General features: G+C 46.5%; 1 protein-coding gene across 4 annotated transcripts in view; it reads left to right on the forward strand.

Annotated features, from left to right (window-relative positions):
- GPR180 (G protein-coupled receptor 180) overlaps positions 1-13496 on the forward strand; it is a 36411-nt gene extending 22915 nt beyond the window's left edge. Inside the window, exons 7-10 of one of the 4 annotated variants that reach the window (XR_012643115.1) lie at positions 255-446; positions 1136-1213; positions 10443-10658; positions 13082-13211. Coding sequence is in view for 3 of the 4 variants with exons in the window: in XM_074983101.1 (XP_074839202.1) it covers positions 255-446; positions 1136-1213; positions 13082-13285 (474 nt within the window). In the remaining variant the exon portion in view is untranslated. Of the gene's footprint in view, positions 1-254; positions 447-1135; positions 1214-10442; positions 11911-13081 lie in introns of those variants that run through there. The other 3 variants (XM_074983100.1, XM_074983101.1, XM_074983102.1) reach the window with 3 other exon arrangements.
- Positions 13497-17153: the final 3657 nt, after the last annotated feature.

Below are 17153 nucleotides of genomic sequence, written 5' to 3' on the forward strand. Positions count from 1 at the left end.
TTTTAAATCTGTGACTTTTACATCAAATCAGAGAAGCCAAGACTCAGTCACTCCCTGCTACCAGAAACATCAGTTGTGCTTAATTGGTGGTGCCCAAAAGACTGTTGTAGCTTTGTTGCTTTTGGTAGTATGGTAGGTTCAGGCAAGAAGACAGAACCTTGGAATTTGCGCCAATAGTTATCACAAATACAGTTAATTATTTAAAGAAATGTAGCTTGTAGGTACAGCATTTGTTCTTTGTTACTGTTTTGCAGAGCGTTTTACTAATTTGGGAGCAATTTGAAGATACTAATCACCATAGCTACCATTCACACCACAGTTTAGCAAGTGGACTCCTAACTGGTCTAAGAGTTTGTCTAGCTCTGTCATTGGCATGTGGTCTTTACCAGATCATCACAGTGGAGAGAAGTACACTCAAAAGGGAGTTCTATATCACCTTTGCCAAAGTAAGGGTCACATCTGGAAAACTAATCTCTTTCTTTACAAATATTTGCATGGTATGCTATTGACGGGACTATGCTTTACCTCTATGGGAGAGTTCATGATTAAGTATTTGGTTTGATTAAATAAACTGTATTCTTTCAGGATATAGGTTGCACCACTCAACTCCAAGATTCCCTCATCTGGCAATATTGCACCACATATGTTCCAGGAGCAGAATCCTGAAGTTGGGGCCAGAACTGGCATTCCTAAGCCAGTTTCTAGTAGCCTGGCCAGAATCAGCGATGGCAGGGCCAAACAGGGTCAGAGTGGTGGCCAGCATCATGGGGCCTGAGCCAGAACCCTTGTCTGCTCCATGGCAGCACAAGCCTGGGAGTGGGAGTTTGAGGCTGGCAGCCCCACAAGCACTGACCACCTCGTGGTGGACCTCCCTGGGCCAGCAAATTCCCTTGTTTCAGGACCCTTCAGGTACTGACCATGCCAAACCAGGGAGCTGCAACCTGTACCTAGAGTAGTTAAATTTGATAAGTGCGCATTAATTACTGTTTTCATTCTGTTGACTGATTTCATAACAATGGATGTTCAAGATGTAAAGTAGAAATGGAAACATGTAATATAAACCCCTTAACTGTCATAGCTATCTTCTGTACTGACATCAGAGTAAATGATATAAAATGCCATTATTCTCTTTCAGGGCTGCATCCTGTGGTTTTTGTGCCACCCAGGTCTTACAACCATTTCTCTGCTATTTAGAGACTATCAAAGAGAGAAGGTATGTATAGTCAACATAAAAATGACATAGAAATTCTGCATAAATTGCACAGGAGCTGTTCCTTCTGTTGAGTGTTCTTTTTTAGCAAACTCTTTGCTGCAAGGTTTCTATCCTTTACGTTTCCTAAGTAATCTGTGGACTTTTATGTTAATTGTCCCTGACACAAACGGGAGCCACGTGGCTGAAACTTTGCATTCTGAATAAAATGTAAAGATGATAGTCTGTAGGAAGAAGCAGAAATTGCTTGCTAATTTAAAGCAAAAGTGATTCCAGTAAGAACAAGATTTTATCTTTTTGCCAACTTTGTTTAAAAAAACTACCTCTGGAGAGACCTACGCTAATTCCTATTTTTCAAAAATGTTGTGCCTGAGGAGATCAGGAAAGCCGCAGCTGAACTGTGTTCTTTAGGTAAAGAGATGTTTTCCAAACGTGATTAAGTTTGTAAACTCTTAATAATGAAAAAAAAAAAAGAGATAAATTTATAAGTAATAAAGTGACTTTCTTGTCACTTTAACATGCTTGGACCTAGTCTGTGGAGTCATCCACCCTTAGATAAAATGTATCATCATCCTCAGGTGGATGAATACATCATTCCAGAGCAGAGTTCTCTTTCATAACAGTTAATGCAGCATGTATATGAGTGTACAAATATTTTCTGAGACTGAATTGTTCAGTGGATAATAGATATGTTACTAAAATATGGAAAAAAATTATCCCTGATTTACTATTTTAGGGCTTTGATTCCGATTGCTGCATTAATCGAGACATTAGTTTTCTTTTGCTGGCTGCAAACCTGTGTTTTTTTTTCCACTCTCTCTTGAGAAGGGATTCAGTGCAGGAAATCATTCTTCCTTGTGATAGGCAGAAATCAGGTAGCACGCGGTAGGAGGATTTCTGCTTTTGAGTGCTGGGCAAGTTTAATCACTGTGCTTGGGCAACTGCAATTCTGAAACCATGAAGAATTATCATTGTTTGCTTTTTAATATAAAAATAAATGTGCTCAGTAAATATCACATACAGTCGAAGAAAAGCGGTTTTAAAAAGAACTCGGATACATTAATATCAAACTTTATCATAGTGCCTACACGTACAAGTAAACTCACACCACCTTTGTGAGCTGGGTAGGTATTAACATGCACATCGTTTCCCCGTGGAAAAGGTGAGGTTAAAAGGTCTTACGTCAACTAGAAGATTAGACCAGTAAATCACCACTATTGCGGCTCCACAGATGGATGTTGTGGTGTAGACAGGAATTATTTTACAGCTGTGTCATCCAAGCGGTAGCACAAAGGGGCCTTAAGCATGGCAGGGCTCTGTGTTGGTCACTAGTCATTCACATTGTCTCTAACCCAATGATTCTGTAAGTATCTCACAAAAAGCGGGACAACTTCAGCTGAAGAGGCTGAGATGTACTGCAGAGAATGCAGAGTGTTTAGAGCATTCATTTGGGATGGGATAGAGCTGGGCTCAAATCCCTCTGTTGCCCAGTTTGAACCCAGATCTCACGCATCTGGACTACAGAGTATGGAGGGTTGTGGGAGTGTTACAAAATGGGTGGTGCTGCTGCACAGTTGACTGCAGGTCCCAGGTAAAAACTCAGAGAACAATTAATTTCCACAGCAAAAAATATTTTATTGCATGCACCTAAGTTAACAGTTTAAAAACCATGTTTAAATTGAGTAGTTAACAGTTAGAAAGCCAATGAAAGTAATGTGTAGCTTAAATGGTTAATGGTCTAATTTTTATCCCAATTTAACAGCCTAATTCTTGACCCAGTTAAGTACATGCACACTCATAAACTCATACACACTCACTCACCCTCTGGGGTTGGCCAAACCCCAGGTAATATTGGTTAGTGGATTGAGGTCAGAGTCTGACATGCACATCACCCCAGTATGCCAAATCGGCGGACTCTGATTTGAGTGGCAAATTGCTGTAATGTTTACTTCTTAGTGGGAGATGATCTAGAGGGAGTGAAGTTCAGTTCATTGGTTTTTCCCCCCAACCCAGGTGGGATGCTGCTCAGTCCATTGGTCATGCCCTGAGTCCAGGTGGGGTTCTTGTCCATGACCAATTTTGGAACATCCTGCTTATGTCACCCCAATTCTGTTATCCTCAGCAATGAGCAACAGAGTGTCCTTGGTGTGTGTCTCTTCTTTGTTAACATTTTATCGAGGAAGAGGCCTTCTTTTGTACAAATTTTGCTTTTCTCAGCATGCAATTCTGTTCACAGTAAACAAGTCCATAATCCACTGGGGCACTGGCTCAGAATGGCCTCTTTTCAGCACACTTTGTTAGGTCATTCATCCTAACCATTTACCCCACTCACTCATGCTTAACTGCCTATGATTCATAACAGGAGTAGCAATTATGACTTCTACTTGAGTAAGGTTACCATATAGAAAAGAGTACACCCCTGAGAGGAAATGTATCTGTATCAGTATTTATCAGCTCACATTCTATTAATGTACTAGGCACATGAATTCAACATGAGTTGGTAGGTACTGATACAGATACATTCCCTCTAAGGGGTGTCCTCTTTTTTTGAAAAGTCAAATATGGTAACCCTATCTTTGAGTCATCTTTGCATGTTAGGGTTGCTAACGTTCAAGACTTGGCCTCTGCTGGAAAATTGGTCCTGTCTCCTAAGAATCCCACCAAGTTTTTGAGTGAGGTATGCTTTAAGTAACTCTGTAGTAACAGGACTTCAGTGTAATCAAGCATGACCACTGGCGGAATTTTAGATGACTTGTGGACTTCACCAGTTGAAAGGTAGCCATGTATGGGATTAGGTAGCAACTGAGCTGAGGATTTATGAATGCCAGTAGTGCCCAATAAGATTTAGGCACCCAAGTCCCTCTTGTGAATCTAGCCCTTAGCGGTGGTAAAGCACAAGATTAAGCTTTCCAAGACCAGACACAGTCAGAAAGGTTGAGACTCATCCGGGACTACCCACTGAGCTAGTATAGATCCATGACTGCTAGTCAGGAGTTCTTCTTCGAGTGTCCCCGTGGGTGCTCCACCATAGGTGACGGCTTGGCCGGCGCCGCAGATCGGATCTTCCAAGCAGTTTCTGCCGGACCGCGCATGCGCCGGCGCGCGCCGCTCCCTGGCGCGCTCCTGGCCATGTGCGCGATCCGGTCCCCGCCAGTTCCTCTCAACCGCCGTCGGCTGCAGACGGAATCCGACTAGGCTAAAGCCACATAGCGTATTCAACGACTTTATTTGTTTTCTCTTTAAAGTTTTTCAGTTCTTAGGATACCATAAGTAACCGGTTGTTATTTTGTAAAAAAAAAAAAAAAACAAACAAGCTACGGAGGGACAGCTCAAGCCAGTCCCAGTAACAAGCGCCGGAGGCCGGGAGCTAGGGCCATCAGCCCTCCTGCGGAGGCAGGCCATCGGACGGGGAAACAGCACAAAGAAGTGCTAAGTACCCACAAACAAACTCAAAGACTCACCAACAATGTCCTCCTCGGGCTTTAAAAAATGTGAGTCCTGCCGAGAGGCGATGCCAGTGTCCGATGGGCACAGTCTATGCATAAGGTGCCTGGGGGAGTCCCATGTGGCACAAAAATGCGCCTTCTGTGCAAAGTTAACGACCAGAGCACGGAGAGACAGGGAGATGAGAATTAAACTGCTGCTTCTTGACAAGGCCCTCCAGCCAGACGTGCCGGAGCGGCCGCAGCAGGAGGGACCCTCCGGGGCCCTTAGAAGGAAAGCTGCCTCCCTCACTCCATCAGCGCAAAAACGGAGGAAAGTTTCTCCAACCCGATCCCTGCCGGCAGCAACAGTGAGTGGGACGGGAGGAGCGAGCAGCCCCCAGCCGCAGCAACAGCTGATCGGCGGCGGCACGGAGAGCCACGTGGAAGCGGCTCAGCCTCCGATGATCAGCCAGCCGCCCCGCACCGCAGGCAGGGCGGCGGCTAAGCAAGCGCCGGTACCAGCGGCACCGCAGGCAGCGGCACCGACCCCCGGGGAACCGGCGGTGCAGAGCGCGCAGGCACGTAGCCTGCAGGCGCAGAAGGACTCCGCACGTGCGGCACCGCCCTCGAGCGTGCCTAGCACGGTGCCGACGGGGCCGGGATCCCCCGCCCATCAGGGGGCGGAGTTACCTCCTCAAGGGAGGGGGAAGGCTGCACACAAGAGGAGGCATTGCAGCCCCTCTCCAGACAGGGCTGTGGAGCTCTTTTCTCACAGCCCTCCGCTCATGTTGCAGACTCCAACCAGAAGGCAGGGGCCCCCCCTAGCCTACCCGGAGCCCCCTTCTCCTTTCCTGCAATCAGCCTCCCCATGGCTGGCACCACCCTCGCCCTTCCTGGGATTTGAATTGCTGGACTATTATGCAAAATCGCTCTCTCCAGTGTCTCGACGATCCCCCTCTCCCAGACACACACGGTACGTGCAAAGGGAATGGTCAAGGTCACCTTCCCAGGAACAGTGCCTATACTGCCATGGTCGTCCCTACCACGCGGGGCATAGACACCACCGGCAATCTACCAGGGAGAGATCCCCACATATTACCTCGTACCCCCGAGGGCAATCGCGATCGGGGACGGAGACTCAAGCATCCCAGGGGGGACTGGCCGTGGACCCACGAGATTTTCCCTCGCAAACCTCCAGCGAGAGGGCGCACCATCACCATCAAGAACCGGAAGGGTCCAAAGAAATGTACCCCAGCGGTTCCTCGTTTTCCTCCCCGGATGAGGCCACGGCCTTAGGGGACGTCCATCCCAAGGACGATCTCAAACAGTTTCAGGAGCTGTTTAAGAGGGTAGCTTTCACGCAAGGCATCCAGACAGCACAAGTGCAAGAGAAACACCATAAGCTCTTTAAAAATTTGAGCTCCCCGGCCTCCTCCAGAGTAGCAATCCCGCTTGATGAAGCGATCTTGGAGTCCGCCACTACCATATGGCAGACCCCGGCAACTATTCCGCCTGTCCAAAAGAGAGCGGATGAGAAATACTTCGTGCCGGCGAAGGGCATGGAGTTCTTGTTTAGCCACCCCCAGCCAAACTCCTTGGTGGTGGAGTCCTCGCAGCAAAGATTAAAAACATCTCAATTTAAAACAGGGGGAATGGACAAAGATGCCAAGAAGCTAGAGCTGTTCGGCAGAAAGGTCTACTCCTCCTCCACTTTAACCTTGCGAATGGCAAATTATGCAGCGCACTTGGCGAACCATAATTTCGACAACTATGCCAGATTAACTTCCCTCATGGACTCGCTTCCAGAGGACAAAAAGCCGGTCCTCAAGGCCATAGTGCAAGAGGGCTACGCGGCTGCGAGGATGGAAGTTCAGATTGCTTTGGACGTTGCGGACACGGCAGCACGTTCCACAGCAACTGCAGTGGTGATGCGACGGGAGTCCTGGCTCCAGACCTCGGGCATACCGAGAGATCTGCAGGCGAAGATAATCGACCTTCCCTTCGACTTGCAGAAGCTGTTTGCTGAATCAACTGACTCGGTCCTTCATTCCAGTAAAGACTCAAGAGCCACACTCAGGACCCTGGGGATTTACACCCCTCCATACTCAAAGAAAAGGTACTACCCACAGCAAAGGCGGTACCAATACCAGCAACAGCGCCCCCAGTATCACAGGGGTTACGAGCAAGGGCGGCATCAGCAGCACCAGCAGTACAGAACCCCCAGGCGACGCTCACAACAGGGACGTACGTCCTCGGGGCGGGGCCAAAGGCCACAAGTTTGACATACAAATCCAGGGCTGCGCCATCACCACCATTGCACAAGATCATCCGAAACGACTTTTTCACCATCGCCTCCGACCATTCTACGACCAGTGGCAAAGGATCACCACAGACAAATGGGTGCTGGAGATCATAGCCACGGGGTACGCCATCCCCTTCCAGTCACTCCCGCCGCCGCGACCCCCGCCCAAGCCCCACCCCCAGGAGGCCTCCCATGTAGCCAGGCTCAGGCAGGAGGTGGCCCACCTAGAGTTCATAGGGGCGGTGGAAAAGGTGCCGGAGCAACTGCAAGGGAAAAGGTTCTACTCTCGGTATTTCCTGACGGAGAAAAAGACAGGAGGCTGGAGGCCCATCTTAGACCTTCGTGGCCTCAACAGGTATCTGCGCAAGCAGCGTTTTCGGATGATCACTACTGCCTCCATCCTTACGGCACTGGACGATGGAGACTGGTTCGCAGCCCTCGATCTACAAGACGCGTACTTCCACATAACCATTCATCCGGCTCACCGACGTTTTCTCCGGTTCATGGTGGGCAACGAACACTTCCAATACAAGGTCCTACCGTTTGGCCTTTCCTCGGCCCCCAGAGTCTTCACCAAGACCTTGGCAGTGGTGTCAGCCTACCTGCACAGACAGGGGGTGTTTATTTTCCCGTATCTGGACGACTGCCTGCTCAAAGGGACCTCGAAAAGGGAGGTTCTCCGCATGATACGCGTCACAGCAAACACGTTCTCCGCACTTGGCCTGGTTATCAATATGGCAAAATCAAAGATAGACCCCTCACAGGACATAGAGTTCATAGGGGCTCGCATAAACTCGGTCTCGGCGAGAGTATACCTTCCAGAGGCTCGCTTTCGAGCCATCGGTTCCCTCGTGCAGGTCATCACCTTCAGCCCTACGGTGCCGGTCTTGACGTGCTTGCAGCTGCTGGGCCACATGGCAGCGGCTACGTTTGTGGTACAGAACGCCAGGTTGCACATGCGCGACATGCAACATTGGCTGGCAAGTGTATACAAGCCGGCAGTACACACCGTTCACAGGGTGGTGTCGCCCCCACCTGGGGTGCGCGAATCCCTGCAATGGTGGGTAAACCCCGGGAACTTGCTAACAGGGGTACCCTTCCATCAGCCGCAAATATCGGTTTTCCTCACTACGGATGCCTCCCTCATAGGGTGGGGAGCGCACATGGGCGAAGAGGTGGCTCAAGGACTGTGGTCACCCACGGAACAGTCTCTACATATCAATGTTTTAGAGCTCAGAGCAGTGTTCAACGCCTGCAAACACTTTCGAGACCGTATACAAGGCAAAGTCGTCGGGATCAGTACAGACAATACCTCCACCATGTTTTACATAAACAGGCAAGGAGGAGCTCGATCCCGTACCTTATGCGCGGAAGCAATCCGCCTATGGAACTGGTGCATCGCCCACGATATAATCCTGAGAGCCTCCTACTTGCCGGGCACGCACAACGTGAAGGCAGACCAGTTGAGCAGACGTTTTGCGCTCACCGAGTGGCAGATCCGTCCCGATCTACTACGGCCCATTTTCCACGCATGGGGGTTTCCCCAAATAGATCTGTTTGCCACTCAGCACAACAAACAGTGCCCACGATTCTCCTCCAGAGCAGGGCTGGGCCGGGGGTCCCTGGGGGACGCGTTCGCGATCCCGTGGGGAGGCCCCCTGCTTTACGCGTTTCCCCCCGCAGTGCTGATCCACAAGGTTCTGCAAAAAGCCAGGAGAGACAAGGCTCGGATGATCCTGATAGTCCCAACATGGGATCGCCAACCATGGTTCCCCCTACTCCTGCGCCTGTCGGACCGCCCACCGATGCCCCTTCCGGTGGCGCCGGATCTGCTCACGCAAGCCCAGGGGTCCACAGTGCATCCGCACCCCCAAAGCCTGCGACTGCAAGCGTGGCTAATCCATGGCTCAGCTCCCTAGAGAGCACATGCACAGTGGAAGTACAGCAAGTCCTAGAAAGTAGCAGGAGGACTTCCACTAGGAAAACCTACAAACAAAAATGGACTCGATTCATGGCTTGGTGTTCTACCAAGCAGCTGGCCCCCCTTTCGGTGCCTATACCTACAATTCTAGAGTATTTACTGGACCTCAAGAGAGCAGGACTCTCGCTATCCTCGTTAAAGGTCCACCTTGCCGCCATCTCGGCGTTCAGACATGAGGAGGGAGGGCACACGGTGTTCGCCCACCCTATGGTTACCAGGTTCCTCAAAGGGTTGGTAAACCTATACCCCCCTCGGAAACCGATTCCACCTTCGTGGAGCTTGGACCTGGTGCTTACCACACTCATGGGACCACCGTTCGAGCCCTTGGCCACGGTTCCCCTTCGCCTCCTTACAGTAAAGACGACCTTTCTTCTTGCAATTACGTCAGCCCGTCGGGTGAGCGAGCTTGCGGCAGTCATGGCAACGCCACCCTGCACTGTCTTTTCCAAGGAGGCGGTAACCATACGGCTGCATCCAGCCTTTGTTCCCAAAGTTTCTTCCGAGTTTCACATCAATGAACCTATTGTTCTACCCTCGTTCTATCCAAAGCCTCATAACTCCAGCGAAGAGGCGCGCCTACACCTCCTGGATGTGAGGAGGGCGCTAGCCTTCTACGTAGACAGGACCAAGTCCTTCCGAAAAACGGATAGACTCCTGGTCTCCCTCACTCCCAAATCTAAAGGAGAAGGTCTCTCATCGCAGAGAATCTCAAAGCACATTGTATCCTGCATAAAAATGTGCTACGAGCTCAGAAAGACTCCTTTGTCGGCCACTCCCAGGGCTCATTCCACCAGGGCGGTGGCAGCATCAACAGCCTTTTTCAAGGGCGTTGCATTGAAAGACATTTGCAGAGCGGCGACCTGGTCATCCTACGACACGTTCGCCAAACATTACGCCCTTCACAGGGTATTCCAAGAGGATACCCGTCTCTCTGCAGCGGTCCTCTCGGGGACCAGCTGCACATAATCCGATTACCCACCACCTATCTGGGTTACTGCTGGGTAGTCACCTATGGTGGAGCATCCACGGGGACACTCGAAGAAGAAAGAGAAGTTACTCACCGTAGTAACGGTGGTTCTTCGAGATGTGTCCCCGTGGGTGCTCCACTTCCCGCCCATCCTCCCCGCTTCGGATCTCTGTTAGTGTTTTGCAGGGGCAACCGAGGCGGTTGGTCGAGGAACTGGCGGGGACCGGATCGCGCACATGGCCAGGAGCGCGCCAGGGAGCGGCGCGCGCCGGCGCATGCGCGGTCCGGCAGAAACTGCTTGGAAGATCCGATCTGCGGCGCCGGCCAAGCCGTCACCTATGGTGGAGCACCCACGGGGACACATCTCGAAGAACCACCGTTACTACGGTGAGTAACTTCTCTTTCCTGGACTCCAGACCTTTGCTTCCCTTTGCAACTACTGCGGTAGCAGAAGGTGTGCAGTAAGTGGGCCATGCTAATAAAAACAGTCATTGGCTTATTTTATTCTTTCTTTAAAGCATTCACTTTTTCTTTCCCTTGCTCCCTTTTTTCTTTAGGTTATTACCATAGGTGTTATCCTCTGCCAGTCTGTCTCCATGGTTATCCTCTATAGACTTTTTCTGTCTCATAGCCTGTATTGGGAAGTGTCTTCTCTTTCATCAGTGACGTTGCCATTGACCGTGGCATCGGGACATAAAAGTCGACATTACTTCTGAGGTATATTTAGGAAAGAATACAGAGAAATAATGACCAGATACAGCCATTTTTGTCAGGTCAGTGTACTGCATGAGTTTCCCTGGAAAAACTGAATCATAACTGAACTGAACACTGATTTGAACAAGTCCTGAAATTAAGTACATTCCTGTAACAAAAAAAAAAAGTGGTATCAAAGTATTGTTTTTGTGTTGCACACAGTGCTTTGTTATATAACAATAAAGGAGAACAAACCTAATATTTCCCATTCATAGACACCATGTTTTCACTTGCAAGAACTTTGTTACTAATATTAGGTTTGAAGGTCCAATAAAATCCAGTCCTTTTAAATGGTTATGACTCAAATATGTCTGAAATAGGCTGATTCTGAAATCAACCTGAAACACTGGACATAAGTTAGCTTTTCTTTTTATTCTGTAAAGAAAATGCATTTTGTATTTAAGTATAAAGGACTTGAAAAACAAAGTTGCTCCAGGAAACCAATGTAAAATGTTTACAGCTAGCTATGCAGTAAGCTTTCTTTCATTATTTGGGCCAAAGGAGGGCACTTTTTTTTTTTATTGATGTTTGCTTAAATTTTAATTTGAGCGCTAATGAGGTTTTATCTATAACATTTTGGAGATAAATGCTACTAAAAACATAGTATGTATATGATGGTCAAGATGCCATTTTAGGCTTTACAGGGGTGGCAACACTAAATAATAAAAACAGCAGGCGTGGGATTTTTAGGAAAGAATGTGTGGTGTACTAGAATTTTAATCCTGACATAATTCATTTCTCTTACATTCAGGGTTCAATCATAATTAAGCCATATACAGAGATTAAATTAACAGAAGCTTTTCAAATAAATGTTGGTTTCAGTCATCAACTACTCATGAATTCCTGCCCAAGGATACTTAATCAGGATTAAATTTTCTATGAATAATTGAAAAACAAAATACTCACTGGATTTGTTATAATCCATGTTGGCACTGGGTTCTAAGTAGTTGCCATCTTCCATCCATTGTAATAAAGCCATACATTTTTGTGATGCCCTAGCATTGAGAGTGCCAGTGTAAATATGTACTTTATTGAAGTGCCTATTTATTGAGTGCAGTTTAAATAATTTGGACTGTTTTTTGTTTTCTTTTTTTCCCTGTATCATGCGGACATTCCTATTAAGTCATTGTTTGGAATCTTCTTGTTTGTACTTCATTTGTTATTTGTCACATAGTTTAGACCTATTATTGTCACATTTTGTTTCTTTGCAGCATTTATTTTATTTTAGGGATGTAGGCTGTGTCTACAGGGGCACATATCTTCGAAATAGCTGTATTTCGAAGATTACTAATGAGGGGCTGAATTGAATATTCAGCGCCTCATTAGCATTAGGACGCTTCCATCCGCGGAGCTTCGAAAGCGCTGCTTTCAAAAGGGCGTGGCTTGGCGCAGCTACACGGGGCTCCTTTTTGAAAGGACCCGCCCCTTTGGAAATCCCCTCATTCCAATCAGTGATCGGGATAAGGGGATTTCGAAAGGTGCAGGGTCCTTGCGAAAAGGAGCCCGTGTAGCCGCACCGAGCTGCACCCTTTGTAAAGCGGCGCTTTAGAAGTGCTATGCCCAGAAGCGTCCTAATGCTAATGAGGCGCTGAATATTCAATTCAGTACCTCATTAGTAATCTTCGACATACGGCTATTTCGAAGATTTGTGCCCATGTAGACACAGACGTAGAGTCCCGTTTGTTTAGTTAACTGGTTAAACATTAGGTTTAACCGGTAACCGAGTAAACGGGGGGTGACTGGGAAGGCTGCTTCTGGGCTGGAGCTATCACCCTACCATGGACAGGAGGGGCTCCAGAACAGCTGGAGCATCCCTGGCCGCAGTGTTGCCGCAGGTGGGGAGTGCTCCAGTACAGCCGGTGCAATTGGAGCAATTCACATTGGCTCGGCCCAGCAGCATCGCAGGGGCACTCCAACCATCCATGGTCCCTGGGTGCACAGTGAGTGGGGGCACGCCAGCCTGATCGGCGCAGCCCCTGTTTACAAAAGGGGGCTAATCCAGCCCAGCTGGGCTAGAACACCCTCTCCAGCTGCGCTGAAGTGCTACCCACCCACGGCAGCTCAAGGGGCCTGGAGTGAATCCCCTGCCCACTGCATTGCTGGGGGCTGCTTCAGCCCCTTACTGGTTAACCATAATCAGTAAGCTTCATGTATTTAGGGTGAGGCTTATCGGTGTAACATTAACATCCCTATTTTATTTACAAGTCAATGTCTTGACATTTTAAGAAATGAAAATTCGTATGTGTAATGTAATGTGTATTTTTGTGAAAACATGAAGATAATACTTTTGTTTAAATACATTGATGGCTTCATTCACATTTGCTTCAAGCATAGACTGATTTAAAACTAACAGTATTCTATTTTATTTTAAATGTAGATGAAATATTTGCTTTTTGACTAAGGCAAAATGGCAAAGTCATTAATTAAATTATCTCCTTGCTAGTTCTTCTCTGTAATTCAGGCCAAGAACGACGGTTTGAGGCTGGAAGAGCTGAGAAGTTATATAATTTCGCATGATCTGCAGAATAGTTGCAAGATGAATTGTCACATTCCTCTGATAAGCAACACCATTTTGATGTTATGTCAGTTTTCCACGTCCAGAAGGGAAAGCATACAGTTCTGGTGTAAATCTCAAGTAATGGGATAGGGATAGTTCTGGGTTTCCTGAGGTACAAGACAAACATGTAATTCACACATTATTTCAAAATTGGTGTATATTTCTAGAGAAGGAAAATATTTTGTGATCTGACATCAGGGTTTCAATTTATTCAGAAAATCTATAACTTTCTAAGGGAGTATCCATTGTTTTCTGTACTCAGTGTACTTTTTGATTTATATTAAATAACAAAAAATCTGTGGCATCTGCCTGTTAATGTAAAGGTATACAATTCCTTGGAGTCCCATTATAACCAAATAGAAATACAAAACTCTAAATCAGAACTCGCAGTTCAACAGAACACAAATATGTAGTATGACGTTCAGTTTTTTTACATCTTCTGGGACACATCCATTAGTTGTTAGATAATTTGCTCCTGCTAGTTTGCATCATATTAGATTATTTGAAAACATTACTCTATCTTTTACAGTCTTCCCCTGCCTTAAGAGGGTAATTAGTTCCTGAAAAACTCTTCTTAGGGCGAATTCTTTTAAGTTGAAAATGTAATTACCGTAAATTTCAATGAGAAAAAATTTTGTGTGTTCCTGAGCCCCAAAATTTAGACCCACATACGCTTACCTGGCAGAGGGCACAGCTGTGCAGAGCAGGTGGCGGTGGCCCCCTAGCTGCCCGGGGAGTGAGCGGCAGGGGCAGGGCCAGGATGGACTGTGCACCCAGCAGCCATGTCTCCCAGGAGCGCCTGGGAGCAGCCACTGGCTGCTGCAGCACCGAGGCAGACACCAGACCAGCCCGAGGTAAAGGCTGGGCTGGGGGCTCCGGGAAACAGTTGCCCCGCGGTGAGCAGCGCTCAAGGCACAGCTGTGCAAGGGGGGTGGAGGCGGCCCCCTAGCCATCCGAGGAGCGAGCAGCAGGGGCAGGGCCAGGATGGCCTGACTTTCTCCAGCTGCAGGATGTCCGCGTCCTGCTGAGGCATTGTAAACACAAGTAAATGCCTCGTAAGGCGAAGTAGTGGTCCTTAATCAAGCTGCTCATAAACTTGAATTCTCATAGCCCAAATGGGCATATCTTGGGGTATGACTGTAATGTAATACAGCAGTTGTGTTACTCAACTGGTAGTAAGCTGAGCCATGTCAAGAAGCCTTTTTCCTGTCTTCTAGCACACAAAAAGCCTTGTTTACCAACTCATTAATGTATTTTTACATAACTACCCATTTTCTAAATTATTTGAAGATCACAGAAGCTAATAGCTCAGCATCTTCTATACCTCTTATGTGTGTGCCCATGTACGTGTGTGTGCATGCACGCATAAAGACTTTAAACCATTCTCCCATGAGTCGGAATAGTTTCCAGCAGTGAACTCACAGTAAGGCCATGTTTATACACATCAGCCAAATCAAACAAAATAGTGGATAGCTTCATCAGCCTGCATGTTTGCATAATGTTTCCTCACTTTGGGCAAAACACTTGGAAGACTTAGTTTAGGCTGACTAACGAATATTTATTCTTCAGTAAAACAGCTCACTGGACAAGCTTTGTAAACATGCAGTCTCAGGAAAATATCCACCATTTTGTTTGTGATAACTAATTGTGAAAAGATGCATGGGTGTGCGGCAAAAGCAGTAAATAGCTTTTAAAAAATTGACAATGTGACCCTATTTAAGACTACAGAATTACAAATTTCCATGCAGGGATTTAAATATATATTAAAAATATATAATTTATTAGGTGGATCATTATGTACATAAAATCTCCAACCTGCTGATGGTGAAAATTTACTTCAAGTTGAATCTTGATATTCATAGTTTAGAACATACAAGAGCAGTTTAGGAATGTTTTTCCAACTTCAATGAGTAAGTTAAATAGTATTTTAAAAGAAAATTCAATTGGAATCATACCAATTCAATTTGCATTTTGGCACACAGTAGATTAGATTAAAAAACAAAATTTGGCATGTGATTAGTCAATTGCTTTATTTTATTGCTTTTGGTATTTGGAAAATAAAAATGAAAAAAATGTTTTACTTTACATGTGTTATAAGCACTTTTCAGAAACACCCAGGGAAGGTTTTCTCCAATAAGCATGACACAGACCCTAACGTCACACGCAAAGCTCAAATATGTGTTTATGTGATAGACTGCGGTAGCTAACAGTCAGTGGCAGTCAGTCATCTAATTTTAATACACACAGATAAAACTGCTGTAAAGTAATACAGAGGGACTGAATAATATATAAAATGCAGGAGATTCAGTCACATCTGAAAATCAAGTCACCATTGTTCATGAAGTATTTCTGTAGAGATGGTAGAAGACTGCAAGTGGAAACTACTAGCATTAGGAATGTCTTTTCTAAGGAAGGTGGATTTGTTCTACCAAGGAATTAGTGAGGTGTTAGGCTCCCAAACACTGTTTTCCCCAAAACACGTAGATGATAGGCACTTCGAAATACCTAAGATAGCATTCCTCCGTAAGCTAAGGCCATCCACATTGTATGCCTATGCCTCTTCACAGCTTTCCTGCTCCTAGCCATCATGGTTCCAGCACCTTCCAGTTGACTGCTACTTCAAACCCCCTCTTCAGAGAGTAGGGGGCTGTTACTTAGTGCTGTGAGGCACCAAGCTAATATGGATAGACTCAAAATTAGCTTACTCTAGGAGTCCCCAGCATGTTAAGGAGGTGATGATGCCGTGATGGCTTGCCTTACTTTTAACTTGTGGAGGCCAATAGCTGCACGATTGCTTTAGGGGCACTGAAGACCAAGAGAAAGTGCACTACAGACCAGGCATTCCCCACCTTGGCACTGTTCCCTTTTGCTCCCTTCCATGAAGGGAAGCAGACGTGAACGTTTGGCTCTTGCTCACTGACCCTACTCCTTTCAAATCACAGTACCTGGTACCTTGTTCTGTCCTTTGAAGTTGCAGACAAGCACAAAGCTTTCGCAGGCACTGGCGTGGCACCAGTGTTATACAACCTAGTTGCCCTTTTTCTATCGAGCTACAGACCTGTATTGGCTGTTGGTGAGAATTTCACAGCTTGAATCAGGCCCCGTACATCTGCGGTTATGTTTTAACCACATAGTTAGGCTCTTCTAAGGTACTTCTGTTTGTTTATATGTGGTTGTATTGCACCTGACCCTCACATACAAAACCACCTTTTTTGTAACAGCAAATTACTAATCAGCCTTATTTAGGGCCCCATATAAATCAATAGTGTTGCATCAGGCCTGTCAAAAATAAATTGTATGTTGAAACTAAGGATCTCCAACACTTAAAGAAAAGAGTGACTTGGACACATGTTCAAACTAAGTAAATGTCTGGTTCTGGAAATAATAGAACAGCAGAGATGAACAATACAGAAATGTTTCTGAGAGAAATGTGTTATAAGGAAACAAAGGCCAAGAGGAACCACATTACACAAAAAGCTCCTTCTCTCCAGAAGTGCCTGTCTTAATCCATTTTCTTTGCCCTTTAACCTCTTGGAAACAGCTCAGTCCCAGCCTCCAACTCTCCCCATTGTTGTGACTTCCTTTAGAAGGTTGTCAGGGAGTGGTGGAAGGTGCTCATCTCTGCCAAGGATGAGGTGTCCCTATTTCACTGTGTTCCCAGTTCCTGTCCATCTGGAGGACACGGACTGAGCTGGAACCTGATCTCTGACCCTCTGAGTGGCAATGTGTTATGTTGCCATTAGTTGAATGACCAGGTCATTGAATCAATCTGGAATCGATGTACGTGTTTCTGGGACAATGTTTCCTTTATCCAACAGCGGAGGAGACCCTAAATGTAGATCTGATGATAGTAGTTTTGTATAAATGAGGGAATTTTCAATACAGTTAACATGCCAGAGATGCATGGGAGTTTTTTATCACTAAGCTTTTCTTATATATTGAATGTTGATTTCAATTG

The sequence above is a fragment of the Carettochelys insculpta genome, chromosome 1 (assembly GCF_033958435.1).
Source record: "Carettochelys insculpta isolate YL-2023 chromosome 1, ASM3395843v1, whole genome shotgun sequence".
NCBI lineage: Eukaryota > Metazoa > Chordata > Testudines > Carettochelyidae > Carettochelys > Carettochelys insculpta.